Here is a 25,954-nt window from a genome sequence, read left to right on the forward strand (position 1 = left end):
GCTATGGAGCCCGCTAAACCTCCGCCCGCATGAACCCAATTGCTGTATATTCTCTCTTACCTGATGTGTCTTCTATGTCCATGAACTGGATGTCCTCTGCGAAGTCATGCAACAGAGGCCGGCCGTTCCTTTCCCCATTAGAATGGAGGACGTTGGAGAGGGGGAAGGAGATCTGTTTGTCTACCGCTGTCTCTGTTAGACATGAGGCAAGATTTAGACAAAGATAGTGGTTCCATATTCAAAATGCCCAATTTATTTTTGCTAATATAGGAAAGACAAAAATAACATCTTGAAACACCAAAAAAAAATCAAATCCCTGATCAAAACATCGCAGTTGCAAAGAACAATCTACTAACTTGGATGTATGTGTACAAGGTACAGTTATCAAAAGCTTTCTAAAAGAATACATCTCAAAGCAGTGGCCTCACCGCTGACTTTGCACAGCCCGGGTGCTTTGTTCTTCAGTAAAGTGACCTGGATTTGAGGAATGTTGACGATGTTGGCATTCAGAACAAACTTGAAGTCCACATGGCCCACCATGCAGGCCTTGGGCAGCACCAGTTCAAACACATGCTCGTCCCAGCTGGAGCTGCAAAAGACAACACGGGTCACCAACTACTCAGGACATTCAACTAAAGCATTGTAGAGGAGTCATTAGAGGAGGAGCCTGTCCAAGGCTCTCCATCAGCCATTTATACAAGTTTTTAAGGTTAGCTACCCTAATGTTTACCTGCAAAAGAGATTTTACTTCAAATAGGACACCCCCTTTATTAAATATTTAGGAGTCTGGATCCAAAAAAATTTAGAAAACGTATTAAAGCAGTAGTGGGTCGAAATAGAGCGAATATGATTAATAACAGGTATTTTCATAAAACGGTCACTATATCCTGACAGTAGTACATGAGACAGGTAGTCTGAAAAAAAATCACGTGCCTCTGTGTCCTTCAGTGCTCCTAATGGCATCTGCAAGACCCACATAGACCTGTTTTTGTCATTTTTTAGGGGTGGACAGGGGGGTCTTTAGGGGGAGATAGATAGAACCGCATGGTTTTTGCCCAAAACTGCATGTGATTGTGGACATGTCCGTAAAGGGGAGACTCGTGGGTACCCATAGAACCCATTTTCATTCACATATCTTGAGGGTCAGAGGTCAAGGGGACCCCTTTGAAAATCGCCATGCCAGTTTTTCCTTGCCAAAATTTAGCCTAGCTTTGGAACATTATTTAGTCTTCTTATTGACAAGCTAACATGACCTGGTAGCAATGGATTCCTCTGGTTTCCTATTTTCTTACGATACCAGTAGCTTCACTATATCCCTAAAACTGAGCCCGCTACAGCCTCTGAAAGACTGTAAAGTCGGTCGGGAACGCCTGCGATGATCTCTTTTAAATAATTTTTGTTGCTAGCAAGAAAGCTATCATGTGGAAATGGCTGCAGGTAAACACTCCAACAAAAGATGACTGGACTGTAATTATCGATGAAATAAACTCTACTGAGAAATTGCCCTTTTCCTTAAAACTATGCTGTCAATACGTAAAATATTGGAAGAAAACGACTACATACAGTACAATATCTGTGCCTATATTCTAAACAACAACTACTGTTGCTTATGTCAACCCATTCTTTTTGCCTGAAAATACCAATAACGTTAAAGCTACCTATCACTCTGAAGCTTCCATGTCCGAGTGTGTTGGGCTGCATCTCCATGGTGCTGCTGGTGAAGATGCTGCGGGTGGCGTCGCTGCTGCTGCTCTTGCTGCACCTCCACCCAGCATGGCGGCACTGTGGCCGAGAAGCGGGGGGTCAACGTCTCGAAGCGCGTCAGCTCCACTAATGACATCAGGCTCTCCGTGGTCAGTGGTTGGTCCACCAGGAGGTCTACTCCTGCACAAAGTTGGGGGACAATTGTGGAGAATCAGATTAACAGCATCACAGAGAGGCCAAAGAATTGAACGCTGAAATGTGTCTGGTTTACCATCAGACCATGTGCGTCTGAAATGCCAAACCCAGTGTCGGTGTGAGTTTTACCTGTGATCCCAGGGCTAGAGGGGTTAGAAGAGGGCTTGGCCCCCTCAAGCAGCAGTTCAGTCCCTTTACAAAGGGGGCCGTCAATAAACATGTCTCCATCATCTAGATCGTCACACACACCTCCAATTTGAAGGAAATGAAGTTCTCCACCTTCAGAGGAGGGAAGAAACAAAATGAATACAGAAATTCTTTCAATTCTATTTATCTTTACAGTATATCAGCTCACCTACCTGCAAGCGCTGAACCACTACAATATATGGATACAGTGAGTTATATCAACTGATTTGCTTTAAATATATAAAACATATATCCTACAGCACGGCTGGACATTACACTTTCTGATGGAAGTAAAAGGATTTTGTTATACTAAAAAAAAAAAAAGAAGATGAAATCCAAATGACCAATTGACATTGCAGTACATGCTGAATGAGTAAAAACAAGATCCGTTTGACATCTTCATAACTACGAACCAATAAACATAGTAATGGACATCGATAGTGATTTGATGGTTTAATTGTGCATCCAACAAAATGCACCTTTAAATTGATAATGTAATAATTCTTCACACAACCCATAACATATATAAACTTTTTTTGATAAGGTTCCCCATTTTATTTATTTATTTATAAAAAATAATCATTTTAAAGATTTGTGACTGAGAAATGTAATGGGAAGAACATTTAAAAGCTGAAAAATAAACTTGTCACTACTCTCTGGTGGACAAACTATAGAATAATTACAGTTTCAAACAGTCATTTTTTTTTTAATGTTTGTCATTTATAGGCTTACATGTACGCCGATACCCATAAATTTGCAATGAGCTAATATCGTCCAATATATCGGCCTGGTTAAATTCATCGGTCAGTTAGTTATTAGTTTTTGTCCATTTGAATGTATCATTGTCACAGTGACCTTTGACCACCAAATTCCAATCAGGTCATCTTTGACTCCAAGTTAATGTTTGTACCAGATGTAATGTAATTCCCTCAAGGCGTTCCTGAGACATCATGAGAATGGAGCTGATGTGAGCTCAGACTGACTGTGCCCCTTTGACCACCAAAATCTAACCAGTTCATCCTTGACCAAGTGGATGTTTTTGCCAACTTTGAAGAAATTCCCTCGAGGCGTACCCGAGATATCGTGTTCAAGAGATTGGGACGTTTGTGAGGTCACAGTGACATTGACCTTTGACCAGCAAGATCGAACCAGTTCATCATTGAGTCCAAGTTGACATCGGTAGACAATTTGAAGAAGAAATTTGCTAAAGGCGTTTCTTAGATATCACAAGAATAGGACGGGCGTGCGGTCACAGTGACCTTGACCTTTGACCACCAAAATCTAATTCCAAGTCCAGTCCGAGTCCAAGTGTGGGACGTGTGATGGGGGCTTTCAGTGGTCACTCACCGGTATTTGTGGCTGAATCTGACACAAATGTCAGAGAAGGAGAAGAACTTGCTACTCAAGGCGCCGGTTAAGACCTCGGGTTTGTTCGGGCCTGTCGTTGACTCAATAACCCACAAGTTAGAGTGACAAGCAGAAGGAGTCTCTCGCCCTGCGAAACGTCATGCCCCGTAGGGCTCGCTCTTCAAGGCGTGGGCCTCGCCAAGACCCCGGTCCCTCTCGCTCAGCAGTCTCAGAGCAGGGCGCCCCAGGCTTCAGAGTCAGCTGCTCCTTCGTCTAACAATGGGAAGAGAGGATGGAACAGACGTCCTTTTCGACTGCCTCAGCAACACTCCACTTCGGCGTTGAGGGGCAAGAAACAGCGGAGGACCTGATTTCTCCAAGAGGGGGGGAGGGCGCCGTATTATTGGACTGTGACACCGACCTCTAATAACACGGAAAAGGAAATTGGACATGCTCAGCTTTGTGCCAGTGAAAGCCACACAGGAAGCCCACCAAACACACCATTGTCTTCCCTCAAAAGTTGTTCCCCCACTGTTTGTCATCATGACTTAGCATCGAACATAATGAGCCCAAAGTTCCATGTGGAGCCGGGACGTGTTCTCACACAACAAACACACACTCACTAGTCAGAATGTGTAGAAACAACGGTTCACTGCCCAGTCACACAGGCAACCGTCAGGGCCAAAAACTAAAAAATGAGGCCTGGAGCCTCAGATGAGGCCAGGACTTTTTCTTTTTCCCCACACAGTGTCTCTCACTCAGCGATGCCACATTTAAAGAAATTCCCTCAAGGCGATTCTGGGGTATCGCGGTCACGAGAACGGGACAGACATGAGGTGACAGTGACACTGAACTCGGACCACCAAAATCTAATAAATTCATCCTTGAGTCCAAGTGGACATTTGTGTCAAATTTGAAGAAATTCCCTCAAGGCGTTCCTGATGATATCTGTATACCAACCTTTGTTTATGTAAAAGCAGATAAAGCTCCGTTAAGCGGTCCACTCTGAGGAGTTGAAAGCTTGGCAGATGGAATGAAGTGTCTGGGATGTGCTCACCAAGCCAGGTTTCAACGAAACACAGGGGAGTGGATCTGCAAAAGTTTGTGTTTGCTCTGTTGGGAAGCAGAAGTTCATCCATCTTGTTGGCCACAGAGCAGATGTTCGCCAGATGTATTGACAGAAGCGTAGTTCGAAATCCCCGCTGTCACAGTTTAACAAGCGCTACAACTAAGAGCTCTTCAAACATTTCCGGTTGGATGAAAAACGATGAAAGTTTGAGAAGTTACTTGTCGGATGTTCAAAGTTCCTCCCTGGTGTATGTAACCAGAGAGGGAGAGCAGAAAACAGAACAAACAAACAAAAACAGAAAAAGCTCCAGAGAGTGCACCACTGAGGCTGCCACTTGCAACGCGATCTTGGATAGGATCTCAACATGTCCTATAATGTTGTATTTAGATTAACCTTGCTTTCACCGTGCAATTTTTGCCTGCCACCGGGCATGATCCTGTGAACATGAAGGTTAGCTAACGTAGCTAGCATACTAGTTTCGGCATCGGCCTAGAGGTTCCCACTCTGAACGAGCTCAACCTCGGGGAGGAAATCGGTGATGGGTTCGCAAAACAGTTCAGCTGACAGTTTGTTGATCTGTAATAGGCAGAGAATGGAAGACCAAAGATCTGAGGCAGCGGCGGGCGGAGCAGCGGCAGGCCGACGACCTATTGTATGGAGCCAGGAATGAAGACTGGAGTTGATAAGCAGACAGCATTAGCTGGCTAGCTAGCATATAGTCGATCTATGCAATCGGAAGTTGATCAACCAATAGGTGAAAAGTTGACCCCATGATACACATTTAATTACAGCCCCCTCGTTTGCATAATGAAGCAGAAATGCATAAGTAAATGTATGAAGAAAAAAATAGAGAAATAAATAACTCTAGGGGAATAAATAGGGGAGGAAATGCAAAGGGAAATCATGCATAAATAAAGAAATAAAGAAATTAATAATATAACAAATAAATTTAAGTATAAATTAAAAATAAATAATACAATTTAACAGTTAATAAAAATAAATAAATGGGAAAAGTAGATTGATGGGGAATTAATACAAAGGTAAATAAATAAAGTAACAAATTAAAAAAACTAAATATCAATGTCATATTTTATCAAATAATTAATGCCTACATTTATTTCTAATATATCTTTTCGGTACAGTCAATGGCATATATATTTATTTATCGAGTCATATATTTAATGTTATTATTATTTTTTTATTCTGGCAGGTTCTGTCCTCCAAAGTAGACCGGCATGCATAACCGCTCAAAAATAAATATAGCCAGCCCATCCCAGTGGTCGACAATGTGCTGCTGTCTGCAGCAAAACAGATTCGGGAAGGAAACACTAACCTTTGGTACAGGCACAAAGGCGTTCAGTCCCAGAGCAATAGGTAACTGAGACAAAGGGATCCGTCTCGTCTGTTGGCCCCTCCTTCTTAGGTGGCTCCACCTTGGCCAGGACCTCCAACGTGGACAGGTCCAGTATCATAATGTACCCTCCCTGCGTGGTCACCACCAGGTGGCCCAGGCCTGTCACCTCTAACCGTTTGCCATCTTTGTGGCTCGAGGCAGAGGTGGAGGGACCGGTGACAGTTGCGCTGCTGCAGTTTGTGGCTGCTCCACATGCAGTCCCAGTTCCAGAGCTAGCGGGGCCTGCCGGGCCCATTCCAAACCGAGATGAGCCATGTTTTGACCCGGAGGGGTGAGTTTCCTCAGGAGCCTCTTCATTGTCATCCTCCCTGCTATCAAGCACATCTGGAGGAAGCAATATAAGAGAGGTGATGGCATCACAAGGGTCCCAGATCTGCTGCACCTTGATGGGTTCCTCATCTAAGGTGACAATTCGGGTTGAGTAGTTGAGCTTGTAGAGTGCAAGATAGCCTCCACTCCCGCAACTTGGGGACCTATGCTGCTGCTGCTGGTCTCCTGGGGGCAGAATGAGGGGTGTCTGAGGCGGTGACCCCCCTGAGTGGTGGCCTTCCATCCCGTTGGCCACTGAGTGTAGGGGGTCTCCTTTGCGCTGGCTGCAGAGGGCAGAGTGCAGGCGGTTGAGATTGTTGAGAGCCTCCACTTGGTTCGTAGCGCTCAGAGATTCAGCACTACATGGCTGCAGGCCGATCAGAAGGTGCACACCATCCCAGCAGGGTGTGACAGAGTCCACGTAAAGATTCTCCTCTGCCAGCTGTTTGGGCAGCCTCAAGCACTGCACCAGTGCTCCAGGTCGAGGTGGGGTGGAGGCAGTTGCTGCAGCCAGTGTGCTCCATTTGTCCATGTGCCCGTCTAACCCTGCCAGGTTAGCTGCTGCGTCAGCAAACTGCTGAATGTAAGTGATGGGAGGATCCTGAAGGAGAAGCTGCTCGTGCGTGTCAAACTCCATCTCTATAATCTGTGGAACAGTGAAGCCCTCCTCATGGAGCCCCTTGCTCATTAGGTTGTTCATTTGAGCAAACACCTGCCCTGAGGACTTGTCGTCCACCTCTCTGATACTGTACAGCAACAGCACAGGTATAGTTCTGCGCACAGCCGGCAGAGTAGAGGGGCTTGGTGGTTGGGACCCTACTAGGTTAGAGAAGCCCTGCTCCTGGGCTGCAGTCTGGGGGTTGCAGGTCTCTATCTCCATGAGGCCCTGGTCCTGTAGAGGCCCAGGATGGAAGGGCTCTGGGCCCAAAGTCCTAAGGGGACCATCTGTGGTCCTCCGTGTTGTAGCTGGGGCTGTGGGTGGGGGTACAACCATGGGGGTGCTGGATGCTGAGCGGTAGCTGAGCAGACCTCCTGCCAGCAGGCAGGGGAAGGGAATGTTGTGGTTGTCAGGGACCTTGTCCTTTGCTTTGGCCTGGCTGTGGGCCTTGGCTTGGTTTAGTGAAGGGTTGGCACCCAATTCCTCCAGGTCCTTGACCGTGTCCTCCAGCACACTGGCCACCACCTCCCACTGGAGCTTCTCTGGCTGCTGGAGCACACTCAGCGACGTGACCCCTAGGCTAACATCCATGCTCTCCCACTGGGACTGTTGGCCTGGAACAGAAGATAGAGAAGAGGTCTGAGGTTTTTCACATCTAGAACCTGACACCACTGATGGAAAAACACTATTTCAGTGAGGCCTAATGGCTTCAGATATGGCTCATCCAAATCTGAACAACAGGGGCACCACCAGCCCAGAGAAATGACAATCAGTGAAAATGCAAGCGTTCATACCTGTTACTGACTCTGATCGGGAATGGTCATCACTGTCTGAATCCTCCAACTGGTCATCACTGGAAAAGGAGAAGTGGTGAAAATAGCATGAGTAACAGGATGAAACACAAACTGAAAACTGTGACTCAGTCACTGACAAACACAAGATTCCTACAGAGAAAGAAGGACTGAGTGGCTGTGTCACAGCAGGTGGCCACTCTCTTTCCAGTCATGATGATGTTGTTGTTTTTAAATTGTTTAACCCTCTGAGAGCCACAATAGACTTGTTTTTGTCATTTTAGGGGGTGACCGGGGGTCTGTAGGGGGAGATAGCAGGTCAACAGTAGATGTCACATAGAAGTGGTGTACATCATCTGAAAGCTGGGAACCTGAAGATTAATTTGAGATGCTGCTCAGCACTGTGTGTCAAGTTGTTCTAGTCATATATCAGAAATAAACATTAATTAATTAATTTATTATTCATAATAATTTGTAAAAGTGTACAAGGGCTTAGATGTGACCCAGGTAGAGAGGTGGGTCGGACCAGGGTCGACTTTGATGTGAATGGCACAGACCAGGGTCGCTATCAAACGGGTGGGACAAACCTATTCGGTTGCAAATGAGGGCTCACAGTCCGTGACGATAAATATATATATGATAAATGGGTATTGTAGATAGACAGAGGAGAAAAGCGTTGATGAATAGATACTGTAAATCTGTATGTTTTTGCATACATTACAGCTCCATACATACAACATAGTTAAACATTTTATAAAGCAACAAATGCTGTGTGTACTATATTTATACCGTATCCCAAAAACATGCATCATTCTGTGACATTTTATGTTTTTGGTACACATTGATGATGCCACCATCATCTCCTCTCCCTGTAATCCTACAGACTAGCTAGGGTTGGGCGATTGGATAAATATATCGGCAAATGGCTGAGTATATTACTGTTTTTTTGTTTTTTTTGGCGATTGTCATTTTATTTTGCCATTATAATGGTCTGCCTCTGAAGAACCAGAGTCACTCATCCACTGCTCTGCAGGCAGAAAAGGAGACAGTAGGGGGGAAACAGCATTTAGAGTCAGCATATTTTAACATCTAACTTGGTGAAATGAGGGTTTATTTTTGACCAAACCACAGTTTTTGTGTGTGATCGTTGGAAAGACTAACCAAGACGGTTTTGGTGAGTTTTATTTTGTTTCTGTAGAGTTTGAAGGAAACTAGAACAGCTGATCTCCCAGCTGAAACTACAGCGGCGGAGAACGGGGAGGAGGAGGGTGAGGGGGTTTCACTGAGGAAATATCCTCCTGCAGTTCTCTGATAATTTCTGACAATCTCTGGCATTGCTTTTTTTAACATCGCTTGAAGTTCTGTGAGAGTATTTTGATCTGATAACTGGAACCACTGAGTTTGGATCAGTCATCCCTGCAGCTTTCAGCATCATCCAGGTGGCTCAGTTGCGATGTGCTAGGCAACCGTTTTGGTAGGCGGTCCCACGTGACTCCTCATCTGAATTTTCGGTTCAGGTTGTTCAAGCTCATGTGGCATCACACGTTGCAGTTCATGCCTCTGAATTAAGGCTTGGTGACACATGCACAAAATTAACATTCGCCTCCCGTTCACTTCTATTCTATGCGAGCGAAGGGTAAAAAAAAAAGAATGGTTTCCGGTTGCTAAGCAAATTAGCATCTTAGGATTCACGTGGAGTTCAACTTTGGTGAACTTTCAGGCGAATAATATAGCAACCTCAGCCTCAAGGATTTGTTGTTGTGTGGCGACTTGGGGTCGTTTACAATATTTATGCATTCTTCTGGATTTCAAATTGATGTATATACCACTAATAAACAAGGGGTGGATCAGTGGAGGTCAGTTTACAATATAATTACTGTGCAAGTTGATATATACAGTATACTGTATGTATGCTTTATGTGAATATGTGTGTGTTCGTTGTTTCACCTGTCTCCCTCTAGCTTGGGAAGATCAGAGCAGGAGGAGGTCTCCTCGAGCCAAGCCAGAGTTGGTCTCCGAGATTCGGTCAGTGTCTGCTGGCTCTGCTCGCCACCGCACAGAATCAGCTGCCTCAAGATGGCCGGGTCGTACGGATTGATGTCGAACTTCAAGTGCACCTGTTCAGCACACAATTACACAGTGTTGAATCTGTGGTCAAATACTAACATTTAATGTCTGACAATAACATCTTTGAAAGTGAAACACAAGACGGATCAGATCAGTCTCGTGCATTCACAGTTAAGATGCTCTTACCCTCATCATTTTGGAGACATCCCAGATGCAGATCTTGCCCCTCTTGGTAGCAGCAGCCAGAAACTGCGGGCAGCTGCCGAAGCCGTAGCAGGCAATCTTGTCCGAACTGTCGGGACTGTTGGGAAATTGGGCGGGGCTGGTGGCCAGCGTCACCGACAGCGGCACGTTCTGCGTATGCTCGCCCTTCACGAACGGACAATTGGGAGAATGGCGCTCGTGTTCGGACCTGGGGGGGTAATGGAGAAATGTTGGTCACCATATATACGTTATAGCTGCTAAATAACGCATAATTATGATTTGTACTCACCAGGGCTCATCTGTGGGTTCCCAACAGACGAGACACACGCTGCAGGTGAAACACATGGCTCTGTCATCCCCTGTTGAGGCAGGCTGTGGAAAGACGGGGGGAAGAATAGAGCTTACAAACACTGACACAGCTGCATACCCCACTGTCCATTTTTATTCTGGAGAATCCTGAGTTTGAACAGGAGGTGTAAAAACACAGCAAACATAACCAGCATTGATATTACATTATCGCCTCCGCCCAAGGCCAAAGGCCTTGGGAGGAGGTCATGTTTTCTCCGGCGTTGGTTTGTTTGTTTGTTTGTTTGTCTGTCTGTCCTTACAGACAGACAAACCTCTAAAAGTTTGAGATGGATTTGAATGACATTTTTCGGGGGGTGGAGTGTAGCAAAATGAACAATCCATAAGATTTTGGTGGCGATCTGGATCATGATCGAGATTCAGGAATTTTTTTTAAGGATTCCGATCAGCCTGAGCATTAAGACCTCTGGGTATAACACATGCGCAGTGTGACTGATGACGCGTTGATGGCGCGTTGATGGTGCGTTGATGGCGCGTTGATGGTGCGTGACCCCGCCTTCTTCGAACAGAGAGATATGTGTGTGTGTGGATGTGTGTGTTATAAGCCGACCACCTCACGGTACTGCCAGCTGTGAGCTGTGATCTGTTTTTAAAGTCAGGCACCTTGGCGGAGGTCTGGTTCTAGTTGTAAATTATTGTTGTCTGGACCTAGATGGCGGAGCATGCACGATGCGTCGCTCCAGATACTGTGAATTAGTAGTTATCTGCCCATTTGTTTCAAGTCAGCTCACTTAGAACAGTCTTGCATACATATCGTACAGCAGACAGGAACTTTTGAACATTGGGTTTCACAACTCTGACAACTTCATCTGCAATCTCCGGCTCACTCCAGAGATCACCGAGACACAGGAAGCTACCAACCCAGAAGTGCTCGTAGGCTGTGTCAAGATTGTAAATTAAGGCGGGGCAAGGGTTAAGCCAACTCATCATCCTCGAGTTTCATTCATTCAACATTTCTTAAAAAGGAAAAAAACACAAATACAATTCCTTCAGGAGACCCATTTTTTCCCAGATAGAACATGAAAAACTTAAAAGATACGGCTACAGGAATTTATACTACACTACATATAAAGAAGGGCGCAGGGATAATATCAAACACAACCCAATTTGATTACGAAAAGGAATGCAATGATAAAGAAGGAAGGTACGTCATATTAAATGGAACATTGGCAAATGAGCCGTTAACATTGATAAATGTATACGCACCCTAGGGAGCATATACATGTATTTTCAAGTCCCTGTTTGATGTCATAGCCGTAGAAGCAAAAATAACCTTAATTTGTGGGGGAGATTTAAAGCAGCAGTGGGTAGACATGGAGCAAATATGATTAAATAAAAGTTGTTGTTATGAAACTGAAATTAAATGACCTGTGATTGGCCAAAGTCTCCCGTCACGGGCTACATTTCTCACTGAACACTTGAATTATTATCGAATTTTTGCCATTGCAATAGATGGGGATGGTTAATATATGGAGAAACATTTACACATAATTCAGCTGCTCATAAAGTACATTCAAGGATAGACTATTTTTTTTTTAATGTAGGTGATAGCAACAGAGTGCAGGGATGTAAGATTTGCTTTTGTTTGCATACTACATTTTGGCCAAATCAGTACGTACTACTAGTATAATATGCAGTTTCGGATACAGCCTATGCCTACGGACTATAATGTGCTCCTCCAAGTTCTCTCAGAACCTACCTGGTGGTAAAACCCTGCTTGAGCCATTGGATCAGGCTGAGCCCACCTGTACCCGGCGTGTGGCCACGATGTAAAAGTCTCCCTCCTGTTGGCCTCACTGTACATCAAAGATCTGTAGAGAACAACACATTTTAGAAACATGTGATATGTCACACTGTTTTCTAGTGGACTATAAGTGACATTTTTGTCATACGGCATGTTGTGTATCATAGATAACATATTCATATATAGAGATGTCCGATACCATTTTTTCCTTCCCATTATCGATTCCGATATCTGAACTTTCGCCATCGCTCGATACCGAGTACAGATCCAATACCAGCATGATTACAAAAAATATATATATGATTACTATCTTTGTTGATAGTCTGCCTGACTCAGGTTAAACCCTTTGTAAAACATGAACATACATATACATACAGGAGAATGAATGCAATAGAACCCTCTTTTATTATTCAGTTTGTCAGTCACCGTTACACTCTCCACTAGCATCGCAGTGTGGTCGTTTGCTATCGTCACGTGACAAAGAACCTGCAATTAGTGTTGTGGTGATACTGGAAATTCTTACTTTGATACGATACCTTGAGAAATATCGATATTCGATACCACGGGGAAAAATTGACACAACGTTGAATGCATAAAAATCAGATCGGTACATAGACTGGCGTACTCGCCGATAGCCAATCCCAAATTTCGGGCAGTATCGGACACATTTCCGATGCCGGTATTGGTACCGGAACAACTCTATCCATATACCCCTCAAAAATCATAATCCATGACAAAATGCTATTCAAATGCTACTGGTAAAGGGATGTTAGTTCCTGACTGGCAATAGCTGGACTAATCTGGCCCAAGGGCAAAAAAATACTGTTACCCCCTTATTGCTGGTGTCATGGAGAAAAATAATAGTGTGCACAAATTAATAAATCGTGCCCTCCTCACATTAATAACTTATTTGCTCTCTTGAATTACTTAAATTGAATGAATAAATAGATTTTAATGGCTGAACAATATTTAAAATGTTTAAGTGGTTGAAAGATGTCAAAGATAGCTTAATATTGTTTAACAGGCAAATGGGCAAAATCCAAAACAAAACTGCATTAAATCCAAATGGCTCATTTACATAAGACAGTCAACAGCCTGACAACTTCCTCTGCTTATTTTATCATCTGTGCACACTACTCAATTTAATTGAGCACAAATTAGTAGTTGGTGCTCTTAAATTATTACATGGAGGGCTGCGCAAATTAATTTAACCTGGAGTGAACCTGGAGTTTTTGGGGGCAGTTGCCCATTTGTCTAGTTAGCAACCCAGCCTTTCTGATTGGAACATTTCTATGGACTGCATGGATGATTCTTGTGCAACAACACAACCAAAGGGGTTATCTCTTCCAACATGTTCATCCACTTCAGGAAAACCAACGACAGTACAAAGAAAAAGTGGCAAGAGGCAACAAGAAAAGGTGGTCTTAAATTCTGAAAAACAAACCAATTGCATTGCTGGTGTACATCTGATTATCTCCACCGTGGTCTCGCAGGTAAATCTATGAATAACATTTTTAATATAACGACAGTGATGCTTGAAAATGCTGCATTTCAGAACCACTAACTCCCTGAAGAGCATCTTGGGATGTTTAATCATCATCATTTGATCATCTGTTCATCATCATTTGTTTCCCTGCTTGCTCACCTATCTACAGAGCGCCCGGGCCCCACCCCGAGCTCAGGCCTTGCATTTGACAAGAGGTAGGAGAGCCTGTCCATGATGGATGAGGCCACAGACAAGGCAGCTACATTCTGGTTTATCTTCTTCAGCTCATTGACGATGGCGTTGGCCACCAGCTTCAGCACGTGGTGGGGAAGATGGAAGGTCACTGTCGCCCACTGAAAGTATGAAAGAGAAGCAAAAGATCACGGAGAGAAGAGATATGGATTCAAGGATAGTAAAAAAAAAAAAGTAGATAAAGAGATAGAACCATAAGTTGTACATTTTCTAAAGCAGACACTGGTATGAGTTCATTTCAGTATTTCAGTACCTGATGACAAGTTAGTGTTATCTCATTAATGCAGCTGCAAGAAGGAACCACCTTTATAACTGTCACTGCACTGACACCTGAGAACTGCTGCTGCCTGCAGCATTGCATAGTTGTATTGATAGAAAATCAAGTCCAGGAGACAAAATTAAAAGATGAACTATATCAATTTGGTAATTTCGGCACATTAGCCAACAGTCAAAATGCCCTTTTACTGTACCAACAGTCAATTTTGAAAATAGTCTCAGTTAAAATCTACATCATCACACAAACATAACACAGGGTTCCTCCACATTTTCCCTTTCAAAATGCCATACTTTTACAGAATAAAATTTCCAGATGTAGATTGTTCAGACCATATTTTAATTTGCGACTTTGTGACTCTGGGTGAAGAGGATGCTATGACAAGACTACAGTGCTTTTGTCCTTGCACATGTCCTTCCACCCCCATGTTGGAGATGTCGAACAATTTTGCACAAAGTTTGCATCTAGCTTCCTTTTTTTCATTTGGAATCCTTAGCCAACAAAGCTTTATATTTGGGATCGTCAACCCGGCCCTCAGAAAACTTGCATTTACCCGTTGTGGGCCGTTGAGTCCACACTCCTACACAGAAAGTTGAATGACGTTCGATTGTCAAGCATAATGCACTTGGGGCAGAGCTGTTTTCGCAGGCTGTGACAGACGTAAAAGGCAGCTCTGCGTAGGAGTATGTGTTCAGTCGCATGTCACAGCCTACTTCTTGCCTTGCTTTAGACAAAAAAATCAAGCTCGCTCTGGGCTGCGCTCTCTCACACAGTGGTATACATTTTGGCTGCGCTGGCTGCCTGCTTCCAATGCCATTTAAACACTCTGCTTGTCTGATAAATTTTTTATTTATTTTTTTAATTTTCAGAATATTCAGAATTTTATATTTTAGAAAACAGAATTGGGGCAATAGTATATATTTTTCCATACTCCCTTCTCCCTTCTGTTCCATACTTATCCAGACCTGGAAATTACTAAATTCCATACTTTTCCATACTGTGTAGGAATCCTGATTTCAGGTTTATCCACTCAGACTCAGACAAACTCAGTTTTGCGTGTGAAAAAGTCTGGTTGGTGAGGACGGAAAGCTAAAAGGGACAACAGAAGATGCTTTTTAGCTGCATTTAGTAATAACATTTTAAGGGTGTAACGTAACCAAATTTCTTTTGGACTGTTCACATATATGCAAAAAATGCAGACTAATCAGTCTGAGTTTGTTTGAAGGGCTGAAAGGGACCAAGTGTGAAAACACCCTAATGTCACTTCAGAATGTAGCCTTATTTAGTTGTATTGGCAAGGTAATCTACACAATTAAAGAGGAACCCCCAGTCCCAGAGCTCCTTGACATCGCTTACTAACTGTCCGTTAGCCAAGGTAAGATTCTGATAGGAAGGGACACAGGATGATGCGTTTCCTTTTCTGTGCTTGATTTTCCGAAAACAGACTGACTTAGGAACATTAAGATTTTTAGGTAACTGATTTTAAGAATACGATTTAATTTAGAATGAGAAGTAATACCTTTTCATGATTAAATTTGGACAAAATGCGCAAAACAGTTTCTCTACACGCCACTAAAATGAATTCCACTGAGTTGAATTCAGGTTGAGAGAGTAGTTGAAGCTCAACTAAATCATTCTGAGAATATGTAGTTCATGAACGGTCACATATACTCTATAGAGAATCTGTTAAACATCTACAGACATGGCGAAGCAGTTGAATTGTTGAATCTCAACTAATAAGCTGTTGAAATGCTACAAATACACTACAAAAAAATTGTAGGTGGACTATCCAAATACAGTGTTGCCTTAAGAATAGTTAAATAAATAAATAAATAAATAAATAAATAATGCTACAGAATAAATAGAAGGCTTCATATAGACATCGTGATTGGTATCGGATGATAATGCTCCCAGCAAGCGGCCCCAAAAAACCTGATCGGAGACCCCTTAAAGGCTATTGCAGTGGATGGTTATAGATAGACAAATGTAGCAGTGGATGGCTATAGATAGACAAAAGTGTTCATGTTATTGTCTAAGAAGCTCTTTAGCCAAAGGACTCTAACCAACAGTGAATGCTGCTCTTATTTTGCCCAAATGCTGTCAGAGAAGTAACACAAAAACCAAAGGCACAGGAACATTTACAATGAAGTACTCTGAATGAGCCCACAATGGGGAAGCATTTTTAACCTTCCTTTCACATGATCTTCTCACATGACATCCCATATACTGAAACGTTGGTTGTGACTTTCAGGTGTAACTAATAGCTAAATTAAAAATCCCTAATATGTTGATATGAGCACAAACAGTGAACCACTATTAATACAGGATGTAACAATAAAAACAAAGGTTGTCAGACTAACCTTGGCCACTTTGTGATTGGCTGCCGTCTCGTGTGAGGTATTCTTCAGGCCTTCTTTGAGCTGGTTGATGAAGAGTTCGTAGCCCTCTGTGTTAGACACGTCGATCTTTTCCTGGCAGGCTGACAGCATCTGCTGGGCCTGAGAAGACACACAAACAAACAAACACACACATTTATATATTAGTTATAGTTATAACTGCCTGAGTCGGCCATAGGTGCTGCCTTCATAACACATGATTGGTTTCATGGGTTATGAGACAATACATCACTGTCTGCAGATACTAGAGACTCCACCAGAACAGTTTGGGTAGCAGGCCCCGTCACACACAGACACAGACATTTTCTTGTTCTTTTTGTACTTTGGCTTTTATTGTTTTTAGCCCTGATCAGGGCTTTCCACAAGGATGTTGACTAGCCAGCCAGTGGGAAACAGAAGCCAGCTAGGGGGGGTCCGGGGGCTTGCCCTCCACCCCGGAGAAAAAAAGATTAGAAAAGCCCAAATTTGGTTCCTCTGGCACATTCTAATGCCTCTATTCCATCATATGCACTGATCTTAATTATTGCATATCTTAATGAGTTTGCCTTCCTGATTGTAAACATGTAGTGAATTATTATAAAAGAGAATTAGGCTTCTAGTGTTTTAGCCAACAGTCTGTAAATAGACATTAATATTTAAAACCACACCTATTCCTCACTGATCAGAACCTTTGTAATTAAGAATCATAGACCTTATTTATTATTTATTTATTGACATGCCTCTATGATGGTTAATGTATAAACACTCTTATTCCATTCAAATAAACACGGTTATTTTAAGGGTCCCAGGTCTTCTCTAGCCCGTGTATTGATTTTAATTTAAACAGTTTATAAAATACACCTATGGCAAAAAGAACTCTGAAATAACAAAACATATGAATCTAGTAAAACAACTCGACTTCTATCATATTTGTCTTCATTTTCATCTTCACTATCATCATACTTTATCATATAAAGTAGGAAGTCGTATTTATTTTTATGAATTGGGACATCTGAATCCGTGTATGAGTCCGACCCTCTGGAGGTAACGTCATCTCTCATCGATCAGCTGGAGGGACACGGATCAGGCTCCAGTGTTTCCCGTTAATAACGCCCCGCCACAGTTTCATAACGAACCAACAATATTTGTACACTTCTCCGCGGGTGGGGTCGCCCCGTCTGCCTGGAGGATTCAACTCGGTGGTGTGAATGCAGCCTAACACCTATCTGCTTCTCCAAGCTGGGGGCGTGCCGACCGTCATATACTGTAGGTAATACACTGACTATGAAGAACCTCACACAACCCCACTTCAAAAACACCCAAACTCTCCCTTTAAAGTATTCTGAGGGAGCATTTACACAATTTATTTTCACCTGCTGGACGACTGTTTTAACCAGCATTTCATATACTCAGAATGAGCAGCATATATTGCGATGGTGGAACAAAAGTAGGGCTGCAACTAACAATAATTTTCATTGTCGATTAATCTGTTGATTATGTTTTCGGTTAATCGATTAGTTGTTTGGTCTATAAAATGTCAGAAAATTATGAGAAAGTCCTCAAATGTCTCGTTTTGTCCACAACTCAAAGATATTCCGTTTACTGTCATAGAGGAGTAAAGAAACCAGAAAAATATTGATATTTAATTATCTGGAATCAGACAATTTTGACTTTTTTCTGAAAAAATTACTCAAACCGATTATTCGATTATCAAAATAGTTGGCGAGTAATTTAATCGTCGACAGATTCATTGTTTCAGCTCTAAATAAAAGGCTTAGTGTAAACACATCTAGCCAGGCAAAACACAACACCTGGTGTCAAATATCAGGTGACAACAACTCTCCGTAAGGGCTTCTCTCTGAACAGTAAAATATGCGGTCTTCTCTTACCTCTGTGACCGGCAGCTCCAGCTGAACCATATCCTCAGGCTTGGCCACTGGAGGCTGGAGAGCTGTGTCCAGGAGCAGGATGCCATTCAGGTCCTTCCTGCATCCCACTGCATAGTCGTCCACAAAAAGCACCTTGTCCACTGCAGGAAGGTACTGACACCTGACACGACCGCCAGGTTTAGCTGTGACAAAAACAGAAAACAGCAGACAGTGTCAGGAGATTTGAAGGAGAAAGGCAAGAAAGAAGGCCCAAAGTTACTTCCTGAAAAACACCACATGTCAGATACATTTATATTTGGTGGAGTGTAAAGATGCTCCTATCGATCGGCTTCCGATGGAAACTGGCCAGTTTTCAGCTGATCAGTCATGACTAGCGACCGGCCGATCAGTCTCATATTTCCGCTGCGGCACAAACGGTAACGTCACAGCCACAAATACACACACATAACATGTCGTTAGTGTGGAAGTTCTTCAGTGTGAATGAGGAAGACATAAAGCCCTGAAAAATCATTTAATATATTATGAGTATTGGGCAAAGGTAAACTGATGTGCTCTCATGTAACCTTGTGAAGCTTAGTTTTTGCCGAGAAACTTGAATATAATACAGTTGTTTGAAGGATTCGGTTTTACGATTTATTGCTGTTTATTGATTATTTTTGTCAACTTTTTTTAACACTAGACCATGGGAAAAAGTTGAATAATACACTTCTTTTACTTAGGAAAATATCTGAATTGATACAGTAAAAATGTTAAATTTTTTCTGCATGTAGTCAGAGATGTTCTGAAGGCACATATATCAGTGATTGTCAGACATTTCTTTTCCCAGCAACCCAAAAATTTAAAAATAAAGACATTTCGCTCACAAATTAGTGGTATTTTCTTTTTAATTTATAAGGGACAGCCAACCAAACAGTCAATTTGCAATTGACATCCATGTCTGTCAAAAATGTCATCATTTCATCCTGTTAGACATTTGTGTGAAATTGACGTAATTAGCATATGAATTCTTGAGTTATGATTTGTAATGAAATGTGATTTGTGAGGACACAGTGACCTTGACCTTTGATCACCAAATTCCATCCTAGAGCTGTAAATAAATAGATTCTATCAATAAATCTGAATTAATGGTTTAGGACAATGTTTAAAAATGAAAAAAAACCTTTTCACTTTAACTTGGGTAATTACGGTACAGAACTGACACCGCTTCCCTGAGCTCCCATAGAGCTTCCCTGAGCTCCCGTAGTTCATAGTAGACACGCAACTTCTCTTCAGACAGGTAAAACATCAACATGGCAGTGTGTGCCGATACAAGTGAGGAGTTTGTTCCCAAAAAAAGGCACCGTCTCCTCAGCAACCTCAAGCGAAACACTGTCCACTGTAACATTTGTCTATAAGTTTGCGGCAACTAAAAGCAACAGCACAACTAATTTACACCAGCATCTCAAGCGGAGGCACGGAACCGAGTATTTGGAACTGCAAAGTTGTACAAGATGGCCGCAGCCCTGAAACACCTGCTAAAAAGTAGGTAACATTAGCAGAATCATTTTCTCATATATTTTCTCCCATATGAGAAAAATGAGAGCACAAATAGAAAGGCAGGAGATGGACAACCAGGGTCTTTAGTGTGTGGGAAACAGGCCACAGGGCATGCACTATAACATATGCTTAATCTTAAGTGTTTTTGGCTGGACCGCAGAGGGCCAGCCCTACAAACGAAAAAGTCTGTCACTGAGTGACTGTCGACCGAGTGCTGGAGTTCCCTCATTGGCCATTGCTCTTTCAAAATGAAACGGCGGGTCAAAACAGTCCTTTATGCAAATGAACTCGCGCGACGCGTCCAGCTCACGAAACTTGGACCAAGCTGCGAAACTAGGGGATCATCTACTTCTAAAATGAAACGAGATTCAGCAATGGCATCGTCTATTCCTCGCTTTAAATATTTTCAGAAGTAGATTTTGGTGAATTGTTTTGACGGAATAACTCTTAAGTTTAACAGTTAATAATTGGTTAACGAGGGTCGGTTTTTAGTTTAAAAAAAAGATCCCTAGTCTATAGTGTCACTTTTATGTACACTATGGACATACACAGCTTCCACGGGAGTAATATTTTATTAATATTAGCCTTGCTATTTGTTGTAGAGCCCGACGGATCCTGGATTTTTGGGGCCAATTCCAATATTGGGGAGCAAAAAAAATTCTGATAATGATATATCGGCCTATATGCATTAATTAGAGGTGTTAATCTTCAGCGGCCACAGGCTTCGATAACGATTCACCTGTCAATGATTCGAATGCACAACGATCCTCGATGCTTCTCGATGTATCGCATCATCAATTTTCTATATAACTGTACGTCTACTTTTTCATACAAGCAGTCAGATAATTCTGAACTCGGTCTACAATATAAAAAGCTGAATCTTTTCAATTTCAGTATCTGTGTGACCCACCTCAGTATAGGGCTGACCGATAAATCGTATTTTTATCGTCATCGCGATGTGAACATGCGCGATAAACACATCGCAAAAGGCTGTCTGAAACGAGATGAATAAAGAAAAATCATTGTATTTAAGGATGGTTACTGAAACCCGTTGGGGTTTGGCTCCGGGGCTTAAGACTGTAGTATTTATTATTGGGCTGCAGCCTCTCTCTGCTCTTTGTCGGAGCTCTCCACACACATTAACACACACAGTGAAGTCAGTGTCAAGTGTAAAGTCAAGATGCGTTATCATTACACCTGTTCAACAGGGATAACCATGATGAAACTGTTCAACATGTAGAAAAGCGACGTTTCAATCTGGTCTGTCCGCCGTCTCTCATCCACCGCTGCTGTGTTTACACAAGCACAGTGCGTTAGCTCGGCGGCTAATAGCGAATTGTAAACACGTGTAAGTTATATTGTTGAGTTGTGAATGACTTTAGATCCCTCTAGTAAGCAGTTTTCAGTGTTTGTGTCCGGGGGATTTATTGTGACGGGTGGAACGGAAGTCTTGAAGCGGTGATGCGCGGTGATTGCCAAGGGTGCACACTACGGAGCCCCCGTGTTATTAATTTATTATCTTCATAAAGTATAGGAGCAGCGTAACCCTCGGCTACACAAGCTACAACAAAAGCTGGCAGTAGGTTATGTAGTCTAACTGTTCAGGTTAGTTTGCCACATATCTTACTTAAGTAAACTCAACACTGAGACAAAGCAGCCCCCCCCCCCCTCCTCTCTCTACCAGCCCTAACGTTACCTGCAGCAGTGAATCACATCAGTGGGAGGAGGACAGAGGACAGAGGACAGGAGGAAGGACTGATGCGGACTGATGTCTGTGTTCTTCAGTCTTTATAAACTTCACTCAGGAATATTATTTATTTTAACATTTTAAATTTGTTTCCAGTGAGATATTTATGAGTTTATATGGTGACTTTGCTTTCGTAAACATTACTGTTGCTGCTCTAGAAACAACATGTAGCCTGGTTGTATTTAAATATTCAATTCTAATCCGGTTCTGAATTTAAAAAAAACAACCAGATTGACATAAGTATAGCTAATATACACACTTCAATATTTGTTTATTTATCGCAAGTCATATCGTCATCGCAATATTGAACAATGTTTTCGCACATCGCAGGTCTACCTCAGTATATAAATCATGACAAAAACAAAACATGAATCCTTCTGCAGCGCATTACAAGTTTACTGTTGTGCTTGTTTCTCTCCTCTCTTTTTTCCCCTCTCTCCTCTGATCGCTGTGTGTCACCCATGGGTGTCACCGAGGGCGGAGGTAGAGCTTGTGTGCCCAGAGCTGACAGACGGCACTCGACCACATCCATGCACTCAGCAGTCCACTAGCTTGTTGCTCTCAACAATGTTGAGCTACAAAAACGTGCAAATAGGCTGAAATTCAACCGTGGTGTTGTTGTCGGGAGATGCAGTGACTTAATGTTAAACCAAGTTAGAGTAGAAGAGCTATGAGTAAGGAAAAGTAACCAACTAAAATCTGCTAACCGCTAAGCTAATTCCTGCAGTGTAAAATGCCATAGGCATGCAGGAAGTGCCATGAGTATTATAACGACAGGGATGGCCCACATTTCCCTTCATGCCTGCCTAGTTCCGAGTGCTGGACAGAGTAGTTTCAGTTTGCTGTTTTAGGTTCCGAAATGCAAATGTTCCTTTTGTTAGTGTTTGTAATGTAATGTTTCCGTTCAGAGCATGGTTGCTTATGTTGGTAATTGTGATTTTTGTGATGTTTTATAGTTTTAATCATGAGTGAGGAAGGTGTTAATTTCTTGAGGCCAGTTGTATTTTCCTGTGGGGTTGAAGGGCTTGTCCTTTGTGATGAATTAATTTTTGACACTGTCAAGAGTTTTTTTCTTGAATGATAATTGTACCAAGTACAACATTGACCAAAGTGTGCTCTACTGGTGATATAAAGGAATAACAGCTGACATTGGGCCACAGGCAGGGTACACCCTGGACAGCTCGCCAGGCAATCACAGGTCTGACACATAAGCCCTTTTTCCACCACAGGAACTTTCCCCGGAACTATGAACCTTTTGAGGAACTCAATGTGTTTCAACGGCATGGACAAGGGTCAAAAAATGTTATGGGGGCTTTTTTACCCCCCAAAAAAGGCTCTGGTCGGGGGGGTAGCACTTTCTGAAAGTACCGGAACTTTCGGAGTGGAGTTTGCAGGGATGACCATCGCACACACAGCGCCACTGCTTCAACTGGTGTACAGCTTCATTCATAAACAAGGAAGTATTCTAGTATCGATTTAGGACCATTTTTCTTTGTTTGATAACATTGAAAGTAAAGTTAAGCTCTGGTGTCAGCATACAGACTCATTAAAATAAAAGACAGAAAAGGAGAGAGAGAGATTGTGAGGGCGAGCAGTAACGTTAGAAGAGGGAGACAGCGCGACGGTGCTGTGAATGAGAGAAAAAAAAGTTATTTTCTGATTGTTTCACAGCGGTTACGTTCTAAAGCACAAATAAAAAAAACATCAAACACGCAACAGATGATTTACTGTGGAAACAGGTGCTCTTAGTTCAACATTCCTCCGTTGCAGTTTAATTCATTACATCAACGTTCATCAGTAAATTCTATGCAGCAGTAAATATCGTTGCAGTGAGACAAAACCGTTTAGTTTTTATCAATATGTTGTTTTAGATGAAACAGGCAAGCACACTGAGGACTAAAAGTCCCGGGAACTTTTGGTGGAAGCTCAGCACTGCACCACTGGGCCACCCATATTTGCAGCATTAACTTTTATGGTGAAAGTGGTTGTTAGTAAGACTTTTTCAACTATGCAAAAACTTTGTTTTGAAAAGTGCAGCAAAAATTAAATGTATTATTATTATTATTATGGGTATTCCATCAAATAAAGACATGTTTATCTCCTAAAAAGTCCTAATTCCCAAAAAAGGCGTCATCTTAAAGTCATCTGAAACAATCCTCACATGGGCTGCAGTCTATCAAACACAATGGCCAGTGCAAAATAACACAGTTCTGCAATTATACAGTATTTATGTGAGCGACTCTGTGTGTGAATGGCTGCACGGTGGTGCAGTGGTTAGCACTGTCGCCCCACAGCAAGAGGGTCGCAGGTTCAAATCCTTGTAGAGTTTGCATGTTATGCCTGTGTTAGCGTGGGTTTCCTCCCACAATCCAAAGACATGCAGGTTAGGTTAATTGTTGACTCTAAATTGCCCGTAGGTGTGAATGTGAGCGTGAATGGTTGTCTGTCTCTATGTGTCAACCCTGTGATAGTCTGGAGACCTGTCCAGGGTGTACCCCGCCTTCGCTCAATGTCAGCTGGGATCAACTCTACTCCAGCCCTCCCTGAGTCAGTTACAGGATGGATGGACTGTGTGTGTGTGTGTGTGTAGTAATACTGTTTGCAGTCAATTGCATCGTTAACAAAAACTTGAGTTCTGGCTAAGGAGAGAGCTATGGTCTCAAGAATTTTCAAGAATTCCTCTAAATCCCACTAAACACTTGAAACAGAAACAGGTACTAACTAATAAAACAATTGTTTCGCCTTACTTTATGTTGAAATATTACTTTTGTTCAATGATAAAAAGCCGGGGTTAAAGGCTCCCCCACAAAATACTGATACCCATCATCAGCAGATTGGCACAATTTAAAATGTAAACAACAACAAACCACCATCTGTAAGACACCCAATCTACCCAATCTACATTCTCTTTCACTATTATTAAAAAAAAACAAAAAAAACACTGAGACATACTAGTACATTGGGATTGGACTTTTGAGTGCAGACATGCAACACCAACAAGACAAGTGTTGTGGCTGATTATTTTCATTGAATTGGCCCAGCAAGCAAAATATGGCCCAATTACACCAACAACTCTTCCTCTGCAGCATCTAGTCACAGTTTACTTCCTAATGACTGACTGGGATACACGATAGACTGTAAACCTAATATCATATTACCTAGTTAAAGGTAGTGCAGTGTGCTACTTTAGATGCCCAACATATCAACTGTAACTCTACCGACACATCGTGACTGACCACTAGAATGACAGATGATGATGATGTTGCCCGGCTAACTAACTAGCGCTGTGCTAACTTACCTAGCCTGCCATTAGCTCACATAGTGAGTGTGGTAAACAGAAAGCAAACACCAGAAGCACTAGTTTATAAAATGACTACAAAACGGTCAAAACGTCTGAAGACACAAGCAGGACAGGTCAGTTATCCAAGTAAGAACAGTCTAAGTAACGTTAGGCCCGAAGACAACAGCTAGGAGCAGCTAACGTGAGCTAGCCGAGGCTGTCTGTTGACAAGCAGCGGTGTGTTCCTCCAGACTGAGAGTGTCGGTGTCGGTGTCGGTGGTGGCGGGGCTTTGCCGGAGGAGCTCCGGTGCTTCTTACCGTGTAGCGCTGAAGCCTGGAGAATGGTCCCGGAGGTGCCGTCTATGACTTTGATGCTGCCCCGGCTGGTGACGGCCAGGATAGCGTTGAGGGCCGGGTGGTAGGACAGGCTTCGCAGGCCTTCCTCGTCGCAACGCAGGCAGCCGTCTCTCACTACGACCCAGTCTGAAGAGGACGACGAGCCGGAGCCCGGCGAGGCCGCGGCCGCCATCTTTCCTTATTCTTTCCCTTTCCCTCCCTTCTGGGGTTTTTATACCAATCCGATGATAACACTGCTATTATTCTACCAGACTAACTCCGATCTATCACTGCTTCTTCTGCCACCGCTGACTCCTGCGGCTTCTTCTTCTTCTTCTTCTTCTCCTCCGCCCCGTTACCGCAGCAGTGGCTATTCACCATCAGCGCTGAGCAACTACTCCCGGCTGGGCTTTCTGTCAGTTAACTAACACGGTAGGTGAACGGAGCTAGCGTATCTCTCTCTGCTGTGCCACTTCTCGCGAGAACACCGGGCGCAAAACGAGAATAATGGATGGCATAAATAATGGGCTCGTTGGAGATGAACTGCGCCTCGCCTGGAAAGTAGACGAGATCAGGCGGCAGCAGCAGCAGCAGCAGCAGCAGCAGGGGGGGAGAGACTAAAAGCTGCGGTCAAGTCGGACAGTTTCCAGCAGCCTTCACAGAATTTATCTGTGTATTTTGTGATGATACTGAATCTACTGATCATTTATTTTTTCATTGTATGT

General features: G+C 42.9%; 1 protein-coding gene across 5 annotated transcripts in view; it reads right to left on the bottom strand.

The window, feature by feature from the left end:
• birc6 (baculoviral IAP repeat containing 6) overlaps nt 1–25,748 on the bottom strand; it is a 103,292-nt gene extending 77,544 nt beyond the window's left edge. For 4 of the 5 annotated variants that reach the window (XM_037782723.1, XM_037782722.1, XM_037782721.1 and 1 more), the window contains exons 1-14: nt 25,212–25,748; nt 18,331–18,512; nt 16,427–16,564; nt 13,700–13,893; nt 12,010–12,121; nt 10,234–10,316; nt 9,927–10,152; nt 9,621–9,790; nt 7,677–7,735; nt 5,835–7,496; nt 2,029–2,178; nt 1,659–1,884; nt 429–589; nt 61–192 (exon numbers count right to left, since the gene is read on the bottom strand). In XM_037782723.1, coding sequence (XP_037638651.1) covers nt 61–192; nt 429–589; nt 1,659–1,884; nt 2,029–2,178; nt 5,835–7,496; nt 7,677–7,735; nt 9,621–9,790; nt 9,927–10,152; nt 10,234–10,316; nt 12,010–12,121; nt 13,700–13,893; nt 16,427–16,564; nt 18,331–18,512; nt 25,212–25,422 — 3,706 coding nt within the window. In that variant the 5' untranslated portion in view covers nt 25,423–25,748. The remainder of the gene's footprint in view (nt 1–60; nt 193–428; nt 590–1,658; nt 1,885–2,028; nt 2,179–5,834; nt 7,497–7,676; nt 7,736–9,620; nt 9,791–9,926; nt 10,153–10,233; nt 10,317–12,009; nt 12,122–13,699; nt 13,894–16,426; nt 16,565–18,330; nt 18,513–25,211) is intronic. The other variant, XM_037782724.1, reaches the window with a different exon arrangement.
• Between the last annotated feature and the right edge of the window lie 206 nt (nt 25,749–25,954).

Source organism: Sebastes umbrosus, chromosome 10 (assembly GCF_015220745.1).
Source record: "Sebastes umbrosus isolate fSebUmb1 chromosome 10, fSebUmb1.pri, whole genome shotgun sequence".
NCBI lineage: Eukaryota > Metazoa > Chordata > Actinopteri > Perciformes > Sebastidae > Sebastes > Sebastes umbrosus.